Genomic DNA, 21059 nt, shown 5'->3' with positions numbered 1-21059 from the left:
AACCTAACCTAACCTAAAGTCACCGTCACCTCTAAATGTGCTTTTCTGTCTATTTAAGTGTTATTTTCCTTCATGTGGTATAAATCTATTATCATGATTCAGGACCTCCTCTCTACCAGCGCTATGCCTCGGTAGACTGTATGAATGATAGATAAATATAATAATATTTAAAAATGTTCGGCTGATGTCGGAACAGTGAGAACATTTGTCCTCCCGTCCCTGCTGACAGCGTCCTCACCTGCTTGGAGTCCATTTCGTGGATGGGTGCGTCGGAGAAGCAGTAGTGGTGGAAGAGGCCCATCTTCTGGTTGAACAGGCAGTGGACCACGTGAGCACGAGCGTTCTGCCATTGAACGAGGCGGACCAGCTCCCGGTTCAGGGAGGCGCCCAGGTCCACGGACCAGTTGTAGCTGTACAGAGTCACCTGCAGAGAAGACCGATTACAAACAGCCGTATGACGCTGTGCTTACTGTTCTGATGTGCTTCATCCTGTTTTTCTCTGTTTTCTACCTGCGACATTTTATTATTTTTATTATTAGTTATTTTTTTTTTTTATGAATTCCCTGCCGCATTCCCAAAATGGGAGGGAGGGATAGATCCATCCATCTGTGTGTGTGTGTGTGTGTGTGTGTGTGTGTGTGTGTGTGTGTGTGTGTGTGTGTGTGTGTGTGTGTGTGTGTGTGTGTGTGTGTGTGTGTGTGTGTGTGTGTGTGTGTGTGTGTGATAAAGAAAGTGTTGTACAGTATATATTAAACAGTCCCTCCAGGAAATTGTGCAATTGCTTGCAATTTCTTTAAATTCCCGCAATTTTTCCACAAAAAATGTCGTCAACAGAAACTGGGCTGAAAGCATTATAAATAAAACTCTGTTCACTGGAGGAAACTGAAACAAGAGGAGAAACAGGAAGTGAAGGGGTTTGTGGGAAATGTGTTCTTCACATTAAAATGATGTGATTAAATGTTTGTGATCAGAGGAAGTGATTCCATATTACTGGATGTTAAATGAGTTTTCTCCACACGTCCAGTTGTCAGAGACGTCTCTTTGTTTGTTTCATCCAGCAGGTCTATGTGTTGAATGAACATGAATTAAACAGCATCTAAAGCTCTTATTTTGACAGGCTGATGTTGTTTCTATATTCCAGTCACAGACGCTCTGTTCTGGAAACATACGCAGCTTTTAGGACCTTTTTGGAGCTTTTATCTCTGTGGTTCTCTAAGTTCAATAAATACATAAAAAAAGATTAGAACTAAAATATTTCTGTGATGTGCAGCAGGATTATTATCACAGGAAGTGACATATTTATTCATTTATCTGGTAATGCTTTTTTTCTGGACACAACTTTACTGCAAAAAATTTACTTAAAATGCAATTGTTTTTAGAAAATCTTAAACAATCACAAAAAAAACTGGAGGAACTAATTAAAGTCCCCAGTGTTTCCACATTAGAGCGTTTTGTTGGTCGTTAACTGTTCACATCTCTGACAGCTGATTGGCTGAGAGCTGACAGCAGTAATGACATCACAGGTTATTGAGAGGAGCAGCTGGTAGCAGTCAGACCTCAGCAGTGATCATATTTACATTCTCTGAAATTACATTAATATATGAAGTTTATATATAATGAGAGTGTTTCATGTATCTGGTTCTGATCGGTGAGGAGAGACACATGTCTGTGATTCAGAGGTGAATTAACGGCTCATATAAACTTCTGAACACTGAACTCTTGTTCTCTCCGCTTGGCTTCCACATGGCAGCTCACCTTTTTGTCCACGATGCTGATGAGGAGGAACCTCTGGCGGGGAGCCAGGCCCGGCCCAGCCTGGTTGGGACTGAACCAGTCGCTCTGCTCCAGAGCCTCGAAGCGCTGGAAGCCTTTATGAGCTGAGCAGAGCAGAGAGAGGTTCAGTGAAATGGCAGAGCAGCATGAATTAAAGGAGGCAGCTCAGTGAAGCAGGTCCTTCACCAAACACTCCCGACTGACAGCAACTTTTAAAATGTAATTCATGTTCATTTCAGACAGGATCCTCTGAGTCACTGAGGTTTGGCTGACAAACGGGACAAAGCTTTAGAAGATACTGTAACGCTGGCGTGAAAACGTTTATTATTTTAAACTGAGCATAAAAAAAAGTAGTTTTTCCTGCGGCTTTAGGACTTTTTATCAACTGCAATATACTGTGATTGATGTGCATTATTTCTTATTTTCTTCTCAGTGTCTAATATATTTAATTGGAGTTTGGATTTCTGCATGTTATTCTCCTTTTTATTTTCTTGTAAAGACAGTAATTGGGCTGGTTTTATTCAGGCAGTGTCACACTGAGGGATGACTGGTTTTTACTCATTCTGAAGGAAATGTTGTGCCACAGATGTTCTGAATAAATAGTAAAATAAACAGATAATTACATATTAGCATATCTCACCAGTAAACAAAAGCCTACTGAATATTAGAAACTGTTTTTTCACAAGATGTTTCATCAGGTTCACTGAATGAAACAGAGTCAGCTGCTCATCACAGAAAAATCTGGACCTGCTGCTCAGAGTTTGTTAGAGGATCTCATCCTCTTTATTTGACCACTTTTCATTATAAGACAGATTTTGCCATCTTGCCATCATCTATTGATCTTTTTGTTTTTCCCACAGCATAGACTTTCTCACTGATAACCTCCCATATAGTGTTTTGCTCTTGTTATATCTATATTTCTAAATTTAAATGGGATAAAATGTCCTTTTTCCTTTGGCGGCTGTTCTGTTTGTTTCATAGCTGCAATCACTTTAACACACAAACATCAAATTTAAATACAGCGATTTGCACCTGATATCATTCACGCAAATACTCTCAGTAAATCACCCACAAAACAGGTGCAAAATAAATGTGCAAACTTTTAGAAAAAAACACCCAATGTAGTACCCTTTATTAGAGATCTTAGTAAATCAGGCTGACTGGCCAGTTCCAGAGTGACGTTTCCTCCCTCAGACAGCAGCTTGTAGACAGCATGTCAACCTGACAACAGCCCAAAGAGCCTTTTGGTCTGCCATCAAGTTACATGAGAAAAGAACTGGAACAAATGATTTCATCTCCTTATCATTTTACCTGCTAAAGTTGTCAAACAGCGCCGACTACAGATGAGAACATCTGTCTGCACTGAAGCTGTTCAAATCCTTTTCCAACCTTTACAGTCACACTCTCACTCTCTGACACTCTCACTTATGTTAGAGGTCCGACAGTCAGAGGAGGTGCAGCAGGGAGCTCACTGTCAGACGGAGGATCCGTCAGCTGGTGGAGTTGCACCGACACAAACCTTCTAAAATCACTTCTGCTTGGCTGCTTTCACAAACGTTTTTATATCGAATGCAAAGATGTCAATTGCTCTCAACTGTCTTGTCGGCTGTTTGTAAACTAATACATATATTTCATAAAGACAATCAAAACTCCAAGCAACACATTTGAAACATCCCATCAGCATGAATGTTGTTGTTAAGCTGAGGTAAACTTACGTGTGAACCTATTTAGCACTGGGGTGATTTCCTCATCTGAACTGTCCTCTGTATGCAGACAGAGATGGAACAGACAGCAAAGCAGCATGGACAGTGAAACACAGCTGGACAACACACTCATGGAAGCAAACACGTGCAGTACAACAGGGGTGTTAGACAGCTGCTAGCGTGGACAGAGAGACAGAGTCAAAGAGCAGCAGAGAGCAGGACGTGTCGGACAGAAGACGCTCATGCTGGGAGCTTTTTCCTCCACACTACAGGTCAAAGGTTAAAACAGGTGTTAGTTTAACTAACTGCTGAGAGCTTCATCTTCCACTGATGTACAACAGGTCTCTATAAACACTCAGCAGTATCAGCTCTCTGAAAGATCTGTATTATTCATTCTGTTATATGTTTGTCTTCCATTTCAGTTTCAACACTATTAATACTTTTTGTCTTCATAGCAAAAGCCAGAGTGCTTCATGGGTACTGCAGTGAAGTTGATGCTCATTGTTTTTGTTTCTAACTCCAGACAGAATAAAAACTTCAGGGTCTGTATTCACAAAGATTCTTACAATCCTCTCAGAGAGCTGCTAACTGAGCCTAAACATGTTTTATCAAGGAGTCTTCTCTTAGGAGAGATTTAGGAAACTTCTAAGAGATACTCTGATCCAGGAAAGAACAGAAACCCTGATCTCACTGAGGAGGTGAGGTTGACCCCGTTGCTAGGTGACACATCCTTTTAAAAGATGTGATTGATCAAAAAAAAATGCCCTCTTGGTGATAAAGGGACAGAATGGACAGCGACACCCAGTGGAGATAAAATGAACTGTCAATACTGTGCAAGTGTTTGTGTTTGTGTGATCACATGAAGGTTGGAACAGACTCCAGCCACTTTTCCAGTTATCAAATATCTTCGTGCTGCGATCACTTTCATGTCTGTTATTGTGTTGAGTGGGAGAAGTGAGCGTCTCCAATGAGATCGACCACAAACATCATCTGTTAGATATAATCTGTAGTGTTTCATAAACGTGCCGTCATTCTGAAGAATATTTCTCTTTACTCTTTCTCCTCTTCTTGAGAACTTCTTCAGCCTCTTAAAAGTCCTCTTCCCTGCTCCAAACTGTTTTTCTCCTTCAAAGCTCTTTTAAGGGTTAAGATGTTTTGTGAGTAACTTTTATCTTTACAAGGATCTACTCTGAACTTTTAGGGGAAATTCTTAGAAAACATCACAAATCTATTAATTTTCTTAGAATTTCATCACTAGAAGGAAATTTAAGATGTAAAGTGATGCCAATTTCTGTGTTTTTTTATTTGTGAAAAACTTGTTTGCTGGTTTTATTGTAACACTTTATACTTTCAACCAGCCTTTCATAGGACCTGAAGGTTCACCAACTGTACTTCTCTGTCTGGTCGGCTTCATTTAGTACATGATATTTAACCAAACGTTGGCATTAATCTGCTCAGACAGTTAGCATTTCTAGAAACGTCTCTTCACATGTAAATTATAAACTGGACACAAGAAATAATCAGATGTTTCTAAAACTATCTACATGTGATCTACAGAGTATGTGTTATTGATTGATAACCGTTCATTGTGTTAACTCTACAGTTCAGTAAGCAGTGCAGATGATGAACACAGAGGCAGTGACCGGCTGCTGTGATTGGCTGGCTGCAGCAGTTACCTTGCTCCGTGCTGCAGTGCCACTGGTGGAAGTTTCGGCCAATCAGAATGAAGCTCCTGGTGGCGTCTGGAGGAGGGCTGTGGTTATGGGCCAGAGGGACCGGTACAAATATGTCTCCAGAGGACGGGCAGCTACAGAACGGAGAAAAGCATTACTGTGGTGCATGAAACACAGCTGTAACAGATGTGTGTAAGAATAGAGGGCTGTCAGCCAATCAGATGTCTCCACACATGGACACACACGGTTTCCCTCTGTACTGCAGAACCTCACTCAGGGATGATGACCTGATCCCTCACTGGCTTCCCACCAGACACACACAAGAACAAGATGCAGAAACTCCCCAAATGAACATCCAGAAATCAAACCCTGAATCTGCAGCAGTTTGGTTCCTGCAACATCGAAACTTTTATTGTTGCTGTCTGTTAACAACAACAAAAAAAAAACTCTAACATGTCTGAGATAATCATCCTGCCTGTGAAAATGATATGGAATCAAATACCAGACTAAACATAATAACATAACACATTCAAGGTCTTCAATGCCTCTAAATATTCTGTTTTTCTGTATTTTGATTACCAATAAAAAAAATCTCTAGAATTAGATCAAACTGGATCTAAGAGTGCATGTTTGTGCTGAAAAATGCATGTGAATTCTGTAGACAATGTGATTACGTGTTTGCATGTGAGAGAGTTATAGTTCACACAGTTGATGACTGAAACTATTTAAGATATTATTTGTGAGATGAAGGCCTGAGGGCTGTTGAGCTGTCTGCTCCCGGTGGGTCGCCACTGTAAAAATGAAAGAAAGTCAAATTTGACTTGTAACCAATAAAATCCAGATTTGAAGATATATTAATTGATGCATCAGATGTCTGAAAGCAGCTGATGAGATTTGATGACTACGTCTTGAAGGAGTTGAAATATGAGATGAAAGAAGCTGAATCATCACCAGTGAAAGCTGATGAAATGTCTTTTAAACTGGAAGCAACAACCAACATTTCAGCTGCAGCTGAAAGCCTGAGAGAGTCTGTGTGTTTGTAGTGTCGGGGTGTTCGAGGAGACATCATTAAACCAGAGCACTATAAAATAGAAAGATATCCAAGCAGCATGTCACTGTGCTCCTGTTCTCTACAGGACGGAGGGAAGTTTGATTCTCGTGAGGAAAATGTGACATTACAGTCCTTGTTTATAAAAGAGAAGAATGATTTCATACCGAGAACAAACTCACCTTGTCTTTTCAAACACCTTCACTGTAGTGTCAGCAGCCAGAGAGCTGACCAAACTGACGATCTCCGACAAGATGGAGGGCAGCAGGAAGTGTGAAGCGATGTCAACCGTGCACTGCTGGATGGAGGAGCAGCCTGTTCCCAGCAGCCAGCGATAAAGACAGAAACACAGAGAGGAAGAGTCAACACAGAAAAGCAGAGAGGAAGAGTCAACACAGAAACACAGAGAGGAAGAGTCAATACAGAAACACAGAGAGGAAGAGTCAATACAGAAACAGAGAGAGGAAGAGTCAACACAGAAACAGAGAGAGGAAGAGTCAACACAGAAACAGAGAGAGGAAGAAACACAGAGAGAGAAGAGTCAACACAGAAACAGAGAGAGGAAGAGTCAACACAGAAACACAGAGAGGAAGAGTCAATACAGAAACAGAGAGAGGAAGAGTCAACACAGAAACAGAGAGAGGAAGAGTCAACACAGAAACAGAGAGAGGAAGAGTCAACACAGAAACACAGAGAGGAAGAGTCAATACAGAAACACAGAGAGGAAGAGTCAACACAGAAACACAGAGAGGAAGAGTCAACACAGAAACAGAGAGAGGAAGAGTCAACACAGAAACACAGAGAGGAAGAGTCAACACAGAAACAGAGAGAGGAAGAGTCAACACAGAAAAGCAGAGAGGAAGACTCAACACAGAAACAGAGAGAGGAAGAGTCAACACAGAAAAGCAGAGAGGAAGACTCAACACAGAAACACAGAGAGGAAGACTCAACACAGAAACACAGAGAGGAAGAGTCAACACAGAAACACAGAGAGGAAGAGTCAACACAGAAAAGCAGAGAGGAAGACTCAACACAGAAACACAGAGAGGAAGACTCAACACAGAAACACAGAGAGGAAGACTCAACACAGAAACACAGAGAGGAAGAGTCAACACAGAAACAGAGAGAGGAAGAGTCAACACAGAAACACAGAGAGGAAGAGTCAACACAGAAACACAGAGAGGAAGAGTCAACACAGAAACACAGAGAGGAAGAGTCAACACAGAAACACAGAGAGGAAGAGTCAACACAGAAACACAGAGAGGAAGAGTCAACACAGAAACACAGAGAGGAAGAGTCAGGTCAAACATTATAAAACCAGCCTGTCTCTCTGAAACAAGGAACTCACCCAGTTTAGACATGAAGGTGATCCACGGTTGGCAGGTGTTCTGGTAGGTGGGGTGCAGACTGCCCACATCCCCCTCCTCCAGCTGAGACACCTGCCTCCTACACAGACAACACAAAAAAAAAAACAGAATGCATTCTGGGACATTTCACAGATTTCAGAGCAGGAAGAGACTCTCAGAGCTGTTAGTGAAGTCATGGTTTGAGAAAGTGTTTACAGGAAGTACACATCCTGTGGTACCAACCTGCTGAGGTCATTTACTGCAATACAAAACAGGGTTTTAAGCTTCACTGTAGTCCAACTGAGTGAATTTAAAATGAACTTCTTTTGAAAACATACAGATTTGATGTGATGCGATGACGGCACCCCCATCTGTGCATAAAACATGACAAGACCAGACCAGAGTCCAGTATATGTGGACTGTCCCGGTCTGTGAGTGGTGAAGAGGGATCTGGGGTCGTTGTTCACTCTTCATCCCTGCCCTCATCTGTCCTCATTAACTCCGGCCAATGACCAACAGATGAAGACTGCGAGGCGACCCAGAATCCCTCAGGACGAGCTGGAGGAGGTGGAGGGAACCGGGAGGGAGGGTGGGGGGGATCCTCCCTGCTTTCACTGTTGAGGTGAGACGAGCTTTTCATTTGAAACAGATTCTCAGTGTTCGGTGAAACTCTGATCACTGAGTCAATGACAGACATCCGGGCCGCTCCCTCTGTACAGGTAATAAAGAAAACGATGTGTCCGCCATGTCTGCAGGCACGGACACCAATCAGAGACCATCAACCATCAGTGATGTCATCGTTGGTTTGTGAACGTTATGAATCCTCCAGTTCAGATTCTGTCCGTCACCATCTTGTTAGTTCGGAGTGGTTTGGAGCAGGAAGTGACCATATTTGGAGGAGCTGGGGGAGGAGCCAGAGGTGGATCTGACCGATCTGATTGGAAACCTGACGATACTACGTCCCGCCCACCGATAGCTGTAACCTGACTGCACCACAGGCCTGTCAATCAAACAGACACGCCCCCAAAAACAGGTCTTCTTGAATCTTCTTTTCTAATGAATGAGGGATTATTTTCAGATGGACCTCCAGAAAACTAAGAAGAAGGAGTGACTTTAGCTAACAACACCGAGATAACTGATGGACACATTTTATTCACTTTGGATTTGATGAGAGAAGTTGAATGGGAGTCTATGGAGCCGGAGGCTTTCTGGAGCTGACCTCTAGTGGCACTCGCTGGTATTGCAGCTGAAGACACGTCTGCATCGGAACCATTTTACAGACCTGAAGCTACGAACTCTTTTATATTCAGTCTGTGGAAACAGCATGAAGCATGAAGGGTCTGCAGCAGCTACATGCAGCTCCTTATGATAACTGATTATTTGTCTGTACAACCTTTGACCCATAAGTTCTTTGGCCGCCTCCTTTTAAAACCCTCCTGCAGTCGGAGCACAGACTGCACTGTACCGTGGACGCAGACAGAAAACTGGAATGTATTTTACAGCTTAGCCTTCCTTGCTTTCTTCTTCTACAGGACGTTTTCCTGTGTTTGCTGCAGCTGATCCACAGCACCCTCCACTGTTAGACTGCAGCGACAGCTTCAGCACAGTCCAGGCAGCTCGCCTCAGTCCGTACACATTGAATTTATCACCTTTTTTATAATGTCAGTCATGTTGCTGCAGCCTCGGTGTTCAGGGGTGAGTTTCAGAGACACCCACCTATGGGCCTGCTCCAGTTCTACCGCCACGGCCTTCTCCTGGCTCCACTGCTGCTTCACCGTCTCCGTCTTGTGTCTCCGTCGCACCGCTCGGCCCTCCTCTCCTTTTTCCTGCACGATGTCGTCGGTGGTCTTCGGGCTGCTGAGCTCTGTGGACTCTGTCTTACCCTGATGGATGGAAAAAAAAACACATGTTTACTAAAACGCGTGAGCTCTGAGTCGGCCGAGTTTGAAGTTGTGTCGATCTGTTGATGAGCAGATTCACAGAAAACACTGGATAACAGGAGTCAGTAGGTTTCAGGTTGAGCGGTGGAGGAACTGACCAGGATGTCCCAGAAGCTGCGGCGGGTGCTCTTGCCGGTGGGCGTGGTGGACTCGGGGGTGCTGGTCCCTGTCACCGAGGACCCCCCCGAGGATTGGATTAAGGTGATGGGCGAGGGGCTGCTTTTAAAGACCCGTGAGCCGCTGCGCTGCCGGGGGCTGTCCTTCACCTCTTTCACCTCCGGCAGAGGAATCAGCAGCCCTGAATACATTTTACAAGATGGTATTCACACATGGAGCACAGACACAACCACGCAACTAAATAATCCTGTGGTGAACAGTGAGTTTATGTTTCCCTCTGTGGGAGAAGGGAAGGTCGTTCACACACGGAGCTTCAGGCCTGGCGACTCGGTCAGATCCTTTAAACATGCTGACATCGAGTCCTTCATCATCGCTGTGCTGTTTAAATTCGGTGAAACTGGTGAAGTGAGAACTTGTAGGCTGTATGTTAAACCTGCAGAGTCCTCAGAACCAGAACCGGCACCATCAGAACTACTGCTCTGTTCAGAGGGCCGAACCGTTCTGCAGAAGAACATTTATTGATGGTGGTTACAGCCTCAAAGTGAAAAGAAAAATCACACTGAAGGTCTCAGCTGATGTAAGTAAATAAAATCTCCACCTGTTTCACAGTTTGATTACAGCAGTGAGCCCGCTGTATCCTAGCAACCAGAACATTTTGGTATGGAAAATACAAATTTGGCTTCAAAAACAAAACCTGAATAACAACAAACAAAACATTGGTATTTCAAAAAGATGCACACAAAAACTACAGACACTGAAAATTTAAATATCAAATGCTATGAAAAGAGTTAGAAGTCAGTTGGTAGGAAAATAAAATGAAACATGCCGTTTACAGATGTTATGAATATTAAAAAGATCTGTGTGACCGTGCAGGTCTGATGTTGAAACATATTGAATCTTTGAATGAAGTTGGTGATGTGATTTGGACTTTTGAAAGAAGAGCCTTGTTGGACTTTTCCCTTCAGCTCTGTAACAAACTGTTGTCATCTCCTGTATGTCTTTGTATATTTTGTATTGTGTACCAATGTTAATAATAAAGATATACAAGGGTGGATCTATAAATTCCAGGACTACTGCAGCAGAAATCTGTAACCCTGATGAGTAACTGGTACAAACTTGGTTGCTGGATCATCATCAGTTCCTGAGTTCTGGTGTTTGTGAGCAGCGTTCTGATGCGTCTGAGATGTTTTCCACCTGAAACTTCATCAGAGCCAAACATCAAAGTTTGTGGAAACTTTCCGGTGAGGAGCTCCGATTGTGTTGTTGTTGGTAGAAACTTGTGTGTCGTCATGTTGGAGAAGCCCGTTGCCATGGCGCCACAGTTTGGGTCATTTGAACTGAACGTGTTTCCTCAGAAGGTCCCAGCAGATCTCTGTCGTTTCACGCCGACCCTCCAAAGAAAACCTGCTTCTCCGGACCTGAAGCTCTTTCTCACTTCTTAAGAGACGTTCTGTCCCCTGAACCCTGAACGTCTCTAAGGACACGTCTCCAGGTGTCTTCGTGGTCTCAGACCTCCTGAAGCATCGTCAGAGTCTCCGTTGATGATTTCCAGAGTTTGATAGTAAATCTGACGTGAAGCCTCTGGTCATGTTCACGGAGAAACCAGAACCAGAACACTGAACCAACACCAGAACTCAGGAACTGATGATGATCCAGAGAGGAAATCTGCACCAGTTAATCAGGATGTTATCTTTCTGCTGCTCCGTGTACGTCACCAGCAGCAGACTGGGAACTTATTGAATTACCCTCGTAAAAAGGATTGTCAGGATAATCCATCCCCCCAACAGGTGATGCTCATCAACATGCTGATTGAACAGCAGGATTATTGCACAGGTGCTGCTTCTACTGGACCTCTTGATGCTCCATGATGTAACCAGGTACACACACACCCTCACCTTTAGCCTCTTCTCTCTGACCTTTGGCCCCTGACCCTGGGACTCCCACACAAAGAGGATTGGGTAAAACTCGGAGCTCCATCACCACGTCACAGAGTGCGTGGCGCAGCGCCCCCTGCAGTTTATCACTCAGCTGTAAGGGGCTAACGTTGCCTTGCTCCCAGATGTCGAAGCGTACGTACAGCTGTGGTTCTGTCAGAAGAGAAGCAGACAAACAGTGACTGGGACATCTTTATACTGTCTTCCTGGGACTCGAAGACCCCATCATCACCTGCATTAGTACAGTATGCAGAATGAGGTGCTTCCTGCCGTTTCACACCTGAGCAGACGCTGACGGACTCCTTCTTCCCCACAGTGGTCAGCTCATCGAAGTGGTCTGGATGGAGGGGGATGGAGCAGCTCTCGGACCTCTGCAGGGCAGCAGCGTCCTGAGCGGGAACCTGAAGAGGTCCACCGCGGGCATCCACGAAGGAGAGGGCGATGCAGGCGATACCTGAACCAGCACACGGGTCCGTTAACATGACTCAAGACAAAGGACTAAATCAAAAACTACAGGGTAGACAACTCATTCGTTTTATTTCTACAACCTCCGATTGTTAATTATTACTTCCCTTCACACATGTACAAAGACCCTCGACAGTGAAGCAGATTTTATTCTTTTGTATATTGAAAGATATTTTCCTCCTGTTGTTGATGTTAAATGAAAGCAATCGAAGCGGTGGCCGTGAGAAAGGAAGTCTGAACATTCATCTTTGATCCTCATTGCTTCACAGCTGTGCACAGAAACAACAGAACAGTTCAGCGTTTTGCAGCACAGCTCGGTGCTGAAGTGTTGTTAGCTCTGACACGCTCTTATTGTGAAGGAAGCACCATGCACGGAGCAGGGTGGACGTCTGTCCTCACAGGCAGGAGACGGACAGGAGACGAACAGGAGACAAACAGGAGACACTGCAGCATTTCAGAAAGATAAATGAGTTTGACTCTTTCAAACAGAGCGTGCTTCGTGCACCCACCGGCCGGTCCAGCGTCAATACGAGCTGCATCACGTATGTTTCGTCCCACATGAACGTTCACCAGCACACAGGCATTTAAATCAGTTCAACTGTGGTGATGAAAGAAAGTTGAATTGATTTCACACAAATCATCAAAACTTCCCAAAAAACAGTGGACTTAAAATTCTCTGAAAAACTGTAAACATTGAAAATGTGCAGCGATTACCAAACATAGAGAGCTTCTTTCAGCTGGAAGTCAGAACATGTTTGGAACAGGAGTCCATCATGTAGTTTAATTCCATCATGTAGTTTAATTTAAACTCTGATACCATCACTCATGAGTCAGCATGGGCTACTGCAATGCTCACAGACAGTATGAAAGTATTACATTAAATATTACATTATCGTGGTCCATAAATCACCTGCAGCCAAAGGATGGAAATGACGTGTTCATATACATTTTGGATTTTCATGATTTATCCAATCAGTTTGTGTGACTAAACAATCAGTTCCCTTTTGATTATCTGACATGCGGTTGTACACATGGAATACTGATATAGTAGAAAATATTCCTCTCAATGTCGTGATGTTGGTCTCATGACATTACATTCATCACACACATGAATCCCTGACAAAAACTAGAATTACCACCTCACAGTTTTACTGGAGTTTTAGTTTCCATCCACATCTGTCCAGATGTTTAAATCACATCTGAAGTGAAGGCTTTGAGAGGATGTTTCAAACCTGCTTCAGGATCTTTACGATCACCAGTTTGAAGATGGGCGCTCAACGTTCCGAGTCACTAATTCAGTATCTGACTGAAGGTGAAATATGGTCACAGTCTCCCCTTCTGCTTCAAAATCAACTGTTCAATTATAGCCTGGTGAATGTTTTTGCATAATTTATGAATTTATTATATGATGAATACAGTGAAGTTGACCTTTAACCCTTTGGATATAAACTGTTATTATTTTTGTCATTTTAACTTATCTTATCTGCATATTAATTCTAAAGTTAAAGCCTAAAACATGTTTTGTATAATCACTGTGACATCTGATCAACAAAATCTAATGAAGTTTATCTTCAAATCAAAGTGAATGTTTGAGCCAAATTTGAAATATTTCCCTGAGAGCGTTCCTGATGATATTCATGAGTTCACAGTGACCTTTGACCTTCAAAATCCAATCAGTTTTATCCTTAAACCTTTTTATTGTTTTTTAATCCAGTATAAATTTTGTATATTTTATTTTGAATGTATTTTATTTGCCTTTGTACAACTCTTGTGTCTGAATGGTGCCGTTTGAATAAACTGGTCTGAGTTAAAGTGAATGTTTGAATTTTCCTCCAGCTGTTCCTGAGACGTGTTTACGACAACCCTGAAACACAATGCTCACAGTCGGTGCTGTCAACAACCGATTCAGGGAAAGTTAGTGTCATGTTTACATGCGGTGGAGAATCAGATCATCGCTGTCCTTCCTGAGATTATTTTAAAGCTCCCGGCCACCAGGAGAACAAATCAACGTTATTTAAACGATGTTTACAGTGACGAGAGTAAAGTCCACCACACCGATCATAAATCTGTTTGTTTGTTCAGCTGTTCAGAGGGGCTTCCAGTAATAGTTATTATTAACGAAACTATAAACCAGATGTGTGTGAACACCATTGGTCGTCTCATCTCTGTCGACTGACACTCATCGCAGAAAACATCCGGTCAAACAGAGAGTAGCGTCAGCGGTCAGAGAGCTCGATCACGCATGATGGCCGCTGCAGGTCTGAATCACACATCAAACCCTCATCGAAGGTTACTGCTGGGCTTCTACATGATGCACCCTCCTAAAATACATCAAATGGTGCAAATCTATGTTACAGTTCATTACATTTGAGACTGAGACCTCTTTCAGTGGCAACTCATAATTCTGCACCAAATAACTGTGTCTGTGAAGATTCTCCTCGTACATGGAGAGGAGGGAAACTAACGTGTTCGGTTCAGGAAATCTTTGATGTCACAACTTTGAGTTCAAGCAACAACACAGTATCCCAGAGAATCTGTATCTGTGAGTGGACTATCTGTGAAGCGTGCCTCCATCCACCTGCTGCTTCAGTAACGAGGCACTCGTGATGGCTGACCGAACTAACCGAGGCTGCAACACAACCTGAACAAACTCAGCATGTGACTTCACATTTCTGTGTCATATTCATAAAAGGTTGACGAATCAAACAAACCTGCATTTCAGAAATCACAAACCGTCCTACCTAAAACCAAATAATGTAAATGTATATGTAATCCTGTATTTAAATCTGGATGACAGTCATTCAAACAAGCCTTAATGTTTAAAGAGAATAAATACAGAAGAATAAGAATAAAAGTACGCACAGTATGTCCATTAAAAATATTTAGAGTGGTTGTGTTGTGTTCTATGAAGAGGTCAGCCAGCTCAACAACATAAACTCTGGTTCAAACACCAGTCACAGCACACTTCATGCACCTTGGAGGTCCATGCCAAATCGAAAGGCAACTCAAAGACAAACACAGCTTTATGGGGGGGGGGGGGGGGGGGGGGGGGGGGGGGGGGGGGGGGGGGGGGGGGGGGGGGGGGGGGGGGGGGGGGGGGGGGGGGGGGGGGGGGGGGGGGGGGGGGGGGGGGGGGGGGGGGGGGGGGGGGGGGGGGGGGGGGGGGGGGGGGGGGGGGGGGGGGGGGGGGGGGGGGGGGGGGGGGGGGGGGGGGGGGGGGGGGGGGGGGGGGGGGGGGTAATAACAATAATAATAATAACAACAATAATACAAATGTATGTGCCGAGGGAAGCCTTAACAGAAAGAGGTGCAGCGCTGCAAAGAAAAAGGAGCGACGAACAGAGCCCACGGTGCAGCGGTGCAAACGGTGCAGCGGGGCCCACGGTGCAGCGGTGCCCACGGTGCAGCGGTGCCCACGGTGCAGCGGTGCCTACAGTGCAGCGGGGCCCACGGTGCAGCAGGGTACACGGTGCAGCGGCAGCTCGGGCTTCAGTCAACACGATGGACGTGGAGGTTTGAAAGCAGGCAGACGTCACATGGAGGAGTACCTTTAAACTGAGAGGGCGGGAAGAGTTGCTGAACCAGCTCCGACATGGTACCTGAGCCAACACCAGAGACACCCACAGAACAGCATTAGTGAGGTACCAATGTCACTTCTTCTAATCCCACTGAACACCAGGTAACAGGCAGCTGGCAGGAACAGATGCCATAGGTTCAAACCCTGACAGGAACTTTGTGTATTTCTATTAAATATCCCACCGTGTGCTGTTGTCTTCACATCTTGGGAGATCAACTTCCTACATTGTTCTGCCTCCTTTTGCCCAAAGAATGAAAAAGCAAAGTAAAGAGGGTGCCTAAATATACATCTATATAATAATATAACATAATATAAATATAATATAATATAAATAGTTCCCTCTGTTGGACTGTGCAGAATGATGTTTGCTCAAAATAGAATACTCCAACACTGTTGTGAAGTTCTTCTGCTGGCAGTGGAAAGTTCCTCTTATCCTGCCAGTAACTTTGTTTTGGGACCCACAACAGGATCTGTGACATCACAGGTTGTTTGGAAGTCAATCCTAATGAAGTCTGCTGGGATTCAGCCGATATACATCATAGGGCAGCGCAGATAAATTAGGAAACACTTCATTAATAAGATGGCAGGAAACAGCAGAGAGCACTGTTTCCCTCAGCTGTCTGCCACGCAGATATTTCCCACTGAGCCGGATCAGGAACATCATATAACTTAAGCACCTTGTTCCACAGCTGCTGAAGCTAATGAGACGGAGTCAGAGCCTCCCTGCACAGCAATTAAAAAGCAGACGGATGCAGAGGCTTCATGTTCAGAAGCTGACAGGCTCTGAGAGTCCACAGAGATCCAGTACCTGCAAACACTTCTGCTTTATAGAGTTTTAGCTCAGCTCTATTACTGTTTACTTCCACTCTGTCCTGTCTAACTCTCAGACATTCATATAAATCACCGCTTCATTCTTTACACAAGAGGAACTTGTTTGATAGAACAGAAGATTGATTTCCATATATTTTGGAGCTGTCCAGATATTCAGTCATACTGGCAGGAGTGATTACAGCCAATGCACAATGTATTTAGTGGGGAACTTGACTGCTCTTTATCTATGATATATTTGGGCAATATTGCAGCTCATCTATCAGTGTAAGACAAATAACTTCTGACGATATTATGAGCAGCTAGTAAGAAGGCTGTAACCTGACAATGTCTGCAGTCTGAACCTCCAGCAAAAGTCTGACTGGATAGATATCGTGACTAATATTCAAGATATGGAGAGAAGGACTTCTTCACTAAATCTGCAGGTTGATAAATTTGTGAAATACTGGGAGGACGGATTGTGTAAGTGACCCTAAGAGATGACTTCCGACTGCTTCACGGATGACTATCTATCTATATGAACCACCATTTTAATGTCTGAATCAATGCTTGTTCTATTGTGTTTTGGAATTGTTTTTGTTTCTTTAGAAAAATAAAATATATAAAAAAAAGAATGAACAGAATATATAATTAGCTGCTGCTGAGTCAGGCTTTTCTGGACACACACGATAGTTTGGTTCTGGTCCAGTACAACTACAGTTCTGATCTGCTGGCAAGTTTAACACACTGAATTATCCCATTGAAAACACACACAGGTGTTATTGCTCTTAGGAACAAACTTCCTGCAGCAGCCCACTCAGTATAATGTGCTCGGCACATGAAAATGTAACACTGTGATTAGCAGCCGAACGTTAAGTTCACATTATAATGCAGGTTGGTGTATGACTAAAAATATCTATGATTATAAGTGACTGTTTAATTCAGTAAACTCATCATTTCCATTCAGAATTAGCAGTCCTTATTTTTACAGTTTTACATTAAAGGTGAGGCTTCAGTCACAGAGCTCACTCCAGAAGCAGCGTGGGAAATGAAACTGATCACTTCTGACTGTCAGAGAAATACACAGCGAGGGAATGTGGTGAAACTCGATTGGAATAAAGTCCTGCAGTTAATCAAAGCAAACCAATTTCCACACAAGCATGAAGTTGCATTTATGGAAAGTCAGAGCAGCAGTCTCTCTGCCAAGGTCAGCACTACCTGGGCTCCCAACAGACCACATCGAGGAACCTACTGTCCACAGAGGAGAAGCTCTCTGCAACAGCCAGGTCATCTCTGCTAAAACAGCAAATGAAGCCGGAAATCAAAATGCAAAAGAAAATACCAGGTTCTGTGGAAGAAAAGGAAACTGAAGAAGGAGGTTTGCAGCTTCTCACAGTTTCAGGTGAACAGTGAGAAGTTGGGCAAAAAGAAAGAGGCCTCAGGAAAATAAATGTTCTGACACACCTGAGAAGTGATCAGCGAGTGTAGCAGTGTGTTTGACAGGAACATCTCCTCTGAATTTAATGTGGGGGTATGAATAGGAAAAAGACAAGGTCAGCATATTACTGTATATGACGTCAGACCGTCTCCAAATCAGCAGTTTAACAACAGAAGAGAGGAGTCGATGGACACCTGCACAACTGAGTCAAAAGCTGAGGTTAACCTGCAGCTCCAGGACGGGACGTGTTCACAGCGAACGAGGAAATTAAGGAACCATATTAGTCGAGAGCAGCTTCAAAGATCTCAGAGATACTCTGCTCGGAGCGCTGGTGTGAGTCTGACTGATCTTTTACCACAAAGAAAGTTCAATCATCTCGTTAAACTTCTCAACATCTACCTCTTCTCTCACATTCACTTAAAATGAGGAAAACAACCAGTGACAGTAGGAGTGAAAAACAGGAAGAACCCTCCGACAGAACGGCTGGACACAGGATGTCTCATACAGTGCATCTGGAAAGTATTCACAGCGCTTCACTTTTTACACATTTTGTTATGTTACAGCCTTTTTCCAAAATGGATTAAATTCATTTTTTTTCCTCAAAATTCTAAACGCAATATCCCATAATGACAAAGTGAAAATAGTTTGTTTAAAATTTTTGCAAATCTATAAAAAATAAAGAAGGAAAATATAACACGTCCATAAGTATTCACAGCCTTTGCTCAATACTTTGTTGAAGCACCTTTAGCAGAAATTACAGCCTCAAGTCTTTTTGAGTATGATGCTACAAGCTTGTCTCCTATTCTTGGGCAGTTTCTCCCGTTCTTCTTTGCAGGACCTCTGAAGCTCCATCAGGTTGGATGGGGAGCGTCGGTGCATAGACATTTTCAGATCTCTCCAGAGATGTTCAATCAGGTTCAAGTCTGGGCTCTGGCTGGGACACTCAAGGACATTTACAGAGTTGTCCCGAAGACACTCCTTTGTTATCTTGGCTGTGTGCTTCGGGTCGTTGTCCTGTTGGAAGATGAACCTTCGCCCCAGTCTGAGGTCCAGAGCGCTCTGGAGAAGGTTTTCATCAAGGATGTCTCTGTACATTGCTGCATTCATCTTTCCCTCCATCCTGACTGGTCTCCCAGTTCCTGCTGCTGAAAAACATCCCCACAGCATGATGCTGCCACCGCCATGCTTCACCGTAGAGATGGTGTTGGCCAGGTGATGAGCGGTGCCTGGTTTCCTCCAAACATGACGCTTGGCATTCAGGCCAAAGAGTTCAATCTTTGTTTCATCAGACCAGAGAATTTAGTTTCTCCTGGTCTGACAGTCCTTCAGGTGCCTTTTGGTAAACTCCAGGTGGGCTGTCATGTGCCTTTTACTGAGGAGTGTCTTCTGTCTGGCCACTCTACCATACAGGCCTGCTTGGTGGAGTGCTGCAGAGATGGTTGTCCTTCTGGAAGGTTCTCCTCTCTTCACAGAGCAACGTTGGAGCTCTGTCAGAGTGACCATCGGGTTCTTGGTCACCTCCCTGACTAAGGCCCTTCTCCCCCGATCGCTCAGTTTGGCCGGGCGGCCGACTCTAGGAAGAGTCCTGGTGGTTCAAACTTCTTCCATTTACGGATGATGGAGGCCACTGTGCTCATTGGGACCTTCAATGCTGCAGAAATGTTTCTGTACTCTTCCCCAGATCTGTGCCTCCATACAATCCTGTCTTGGAGGTCTACAGACAATTCTTTGGACTTCATGTCTTGGTTTGTGCTCTGACATGTCAACTGTGGGACCTTATATAGACGGTGTGTGTCTTTCCAAATCATGTCCAATCAACTGAATTTACCAGGTGGACTCCAATCAAGTTGTAGAAACATCTCAAGGATGATCAGTGGAAACAGGATGTACCTGAGCTCAATTTTGAGTGTCACGGCAAAGGCTGTGAATATTTATGTACAAGTGATTTTTTCATTTTTGATTTTTAATAGATTTGCAAAAATTTAATCCATTTTGGAATAAGGCTGTAATATAACAAAATGTGGAAAAAGTGAAGCGCTGTGAATACTTTCCGGATGCACTGTACTTCACTGTGAAATCCGTTCTCATACCAGCGTGACGTGGAGACCTGAAGCCTCCAGTACACACACTAAGTTCAATTGGTGACCACGGTCAGCTTCCAAACTATTTATTATGTCACAAATCCTGCTTATAGGCCCACCCCTTAAAGTCTGATTGATCAGAGGAACTTTCAGCAGATGACAGCCTTCTAGTTTTAAACTGTGCACATCCTTCACTCTGCACAGTGAAGCTACAACGTTCAACTGCAGGAATGAGAAGAAAAATATTTTCAAATTTGTGCAGGGAGATTTTAGGGGTAAAAACTAAAGAAAAGACGGAGAATGCAAGTTAAATATCAATGTGAAACACCTGCCTCCTTTGATCTGGTCCGCTCCATTTCCTGTCAAAATCATAGCTGCAATACCAGCGAGTGCCACTAGAGGTCGGCTCCAAAAAGCCTCGGGCTCCATAGACTCCCATTCAACTTCTCTCATCAAATCCAAAGTGAATAAAATGTGTCCATCAGTTATCTCGGTGTTGTTAGCTAAAGTCACTCCTTCTTATTAGTTTAAGGGCGTGTCTGTTTGATTGACAGGCCTGTGGTGCAGTCAGGTTACAGCTATCGGTGGGCGGGACGTAGTATCGTCAGGTTTCCAATCAGATCGGTCAGATCCACTGCTGGCTCCTCCCCCAGCTCATCCAAATATGGTCACTTCCTGCTCCAAACCGCTCCGAACTAGCAAAGATGGTGACGGACAGAATCTGAACTGGAGGATTCATAACGTTCACAAACCAACGATGACATCACTGATGGTTGATGACATCACTGATGGTTGCTGCTTCTATGCAACACTGTTTGGGGCTTTATTAAGATAACCTGCTCAGGGTTATCTTATTAATCAGACTCATCTTCACATTCTCAGTAAGAGAACAGTGCGGTGACGGAGTGACAGTCAACGACCTGCCGGGCTGCAGAGTGTGATTACCTTTGCCTCCCGTCCCCTGGCCTCCCGGCTTGTTATACAGGTAGATGTCCCCGTCAGCCACATTACTGCTCAGATGAAAGTAGTGCTGCAGACAGAAGAGAAGACACAATCAGTCCCTGGAAGCTCAAAGCTCAACAGTCAGCATTTATTTCATACATCAGGATGAGACTGTCCGAGTGATGCGAGTCTGCGGTGCACCTCCATCTGTCACG

At 43.9% G+C, this 21059-nt stretch overlaps 1 protein-coding gene across 1 annotated transcript in view; it reads right to left on the bottom strand.

Annotated features, from left to right (window-relative positions):
- Window positions 1-21059, bottom strand: part of szt2 (SZT2 subunit of KICSTOR complex) — an 85228-nt gene that overhangs the window by 21034 nt on the left and 43135 nt on the right. Inside the window, exons 49-60 of the mRNA XM_069718468.1 lie at window positions 20848-20932; window positions 15548-15598; window positions 11815-11988; window positions 11496-11687; window positions 9582-9781; window positions 9260-9426; window positions 7546-7643; window positions 6380-6512; window positions 5153-5283; window positions 3489-3536; window positions 1756-1877; window positions 239-424 (exon numbers count right to left, since the gene is read on the bottom strand). Coding sequence (XP_069574569.1) covers window positions 239-424; window positions 1756-1877; window positions 3489-3536; window positions 5153-5283; window positions 6380-6512; window positions 7546-7643; window positions 9260-9426; window positions 9582-9781; window positions 11496-11687; window positions 11815-11988; window positions 15548-15598; window positions 20848-20932 — 1587 coding nt within the window. The remainder of the gene's footprint in view (window positions 1-238; window positions 425-1755; window positions 1878-3488; window positions 3537-5152; window positions 5284-6379; window positions 6513-7545; window positions 7644-9259; window positions 9427-9581; window positions 9782-11495; window positions 11688-11814; window positions 11989-15547; window positions 15599-20847; window positions 20933-21059) is intronic.

Source organism: Brachyistius frenatus, unplaced genomic scaffold, assembly GCF_029030835.1.
Source record: "Brachyistius frenatus isolate BFR_SWC_R1_liver_20210118 unplaced genomic scaffold, ASM2903083v1 Contig_192, whole genome shotgun sequence".
Taxonomy (NCBI): Eukaryota; Metazoa; Chordata; class Actinopteri; family Embiotocidae; genus Brachyistius; species Brachyistius frenatus.
The sequence above is the reverse complement of the archived record's forward strand: the minus strand, read 5'-3'. Positions and strand labels throughout refer to the sequence as shown.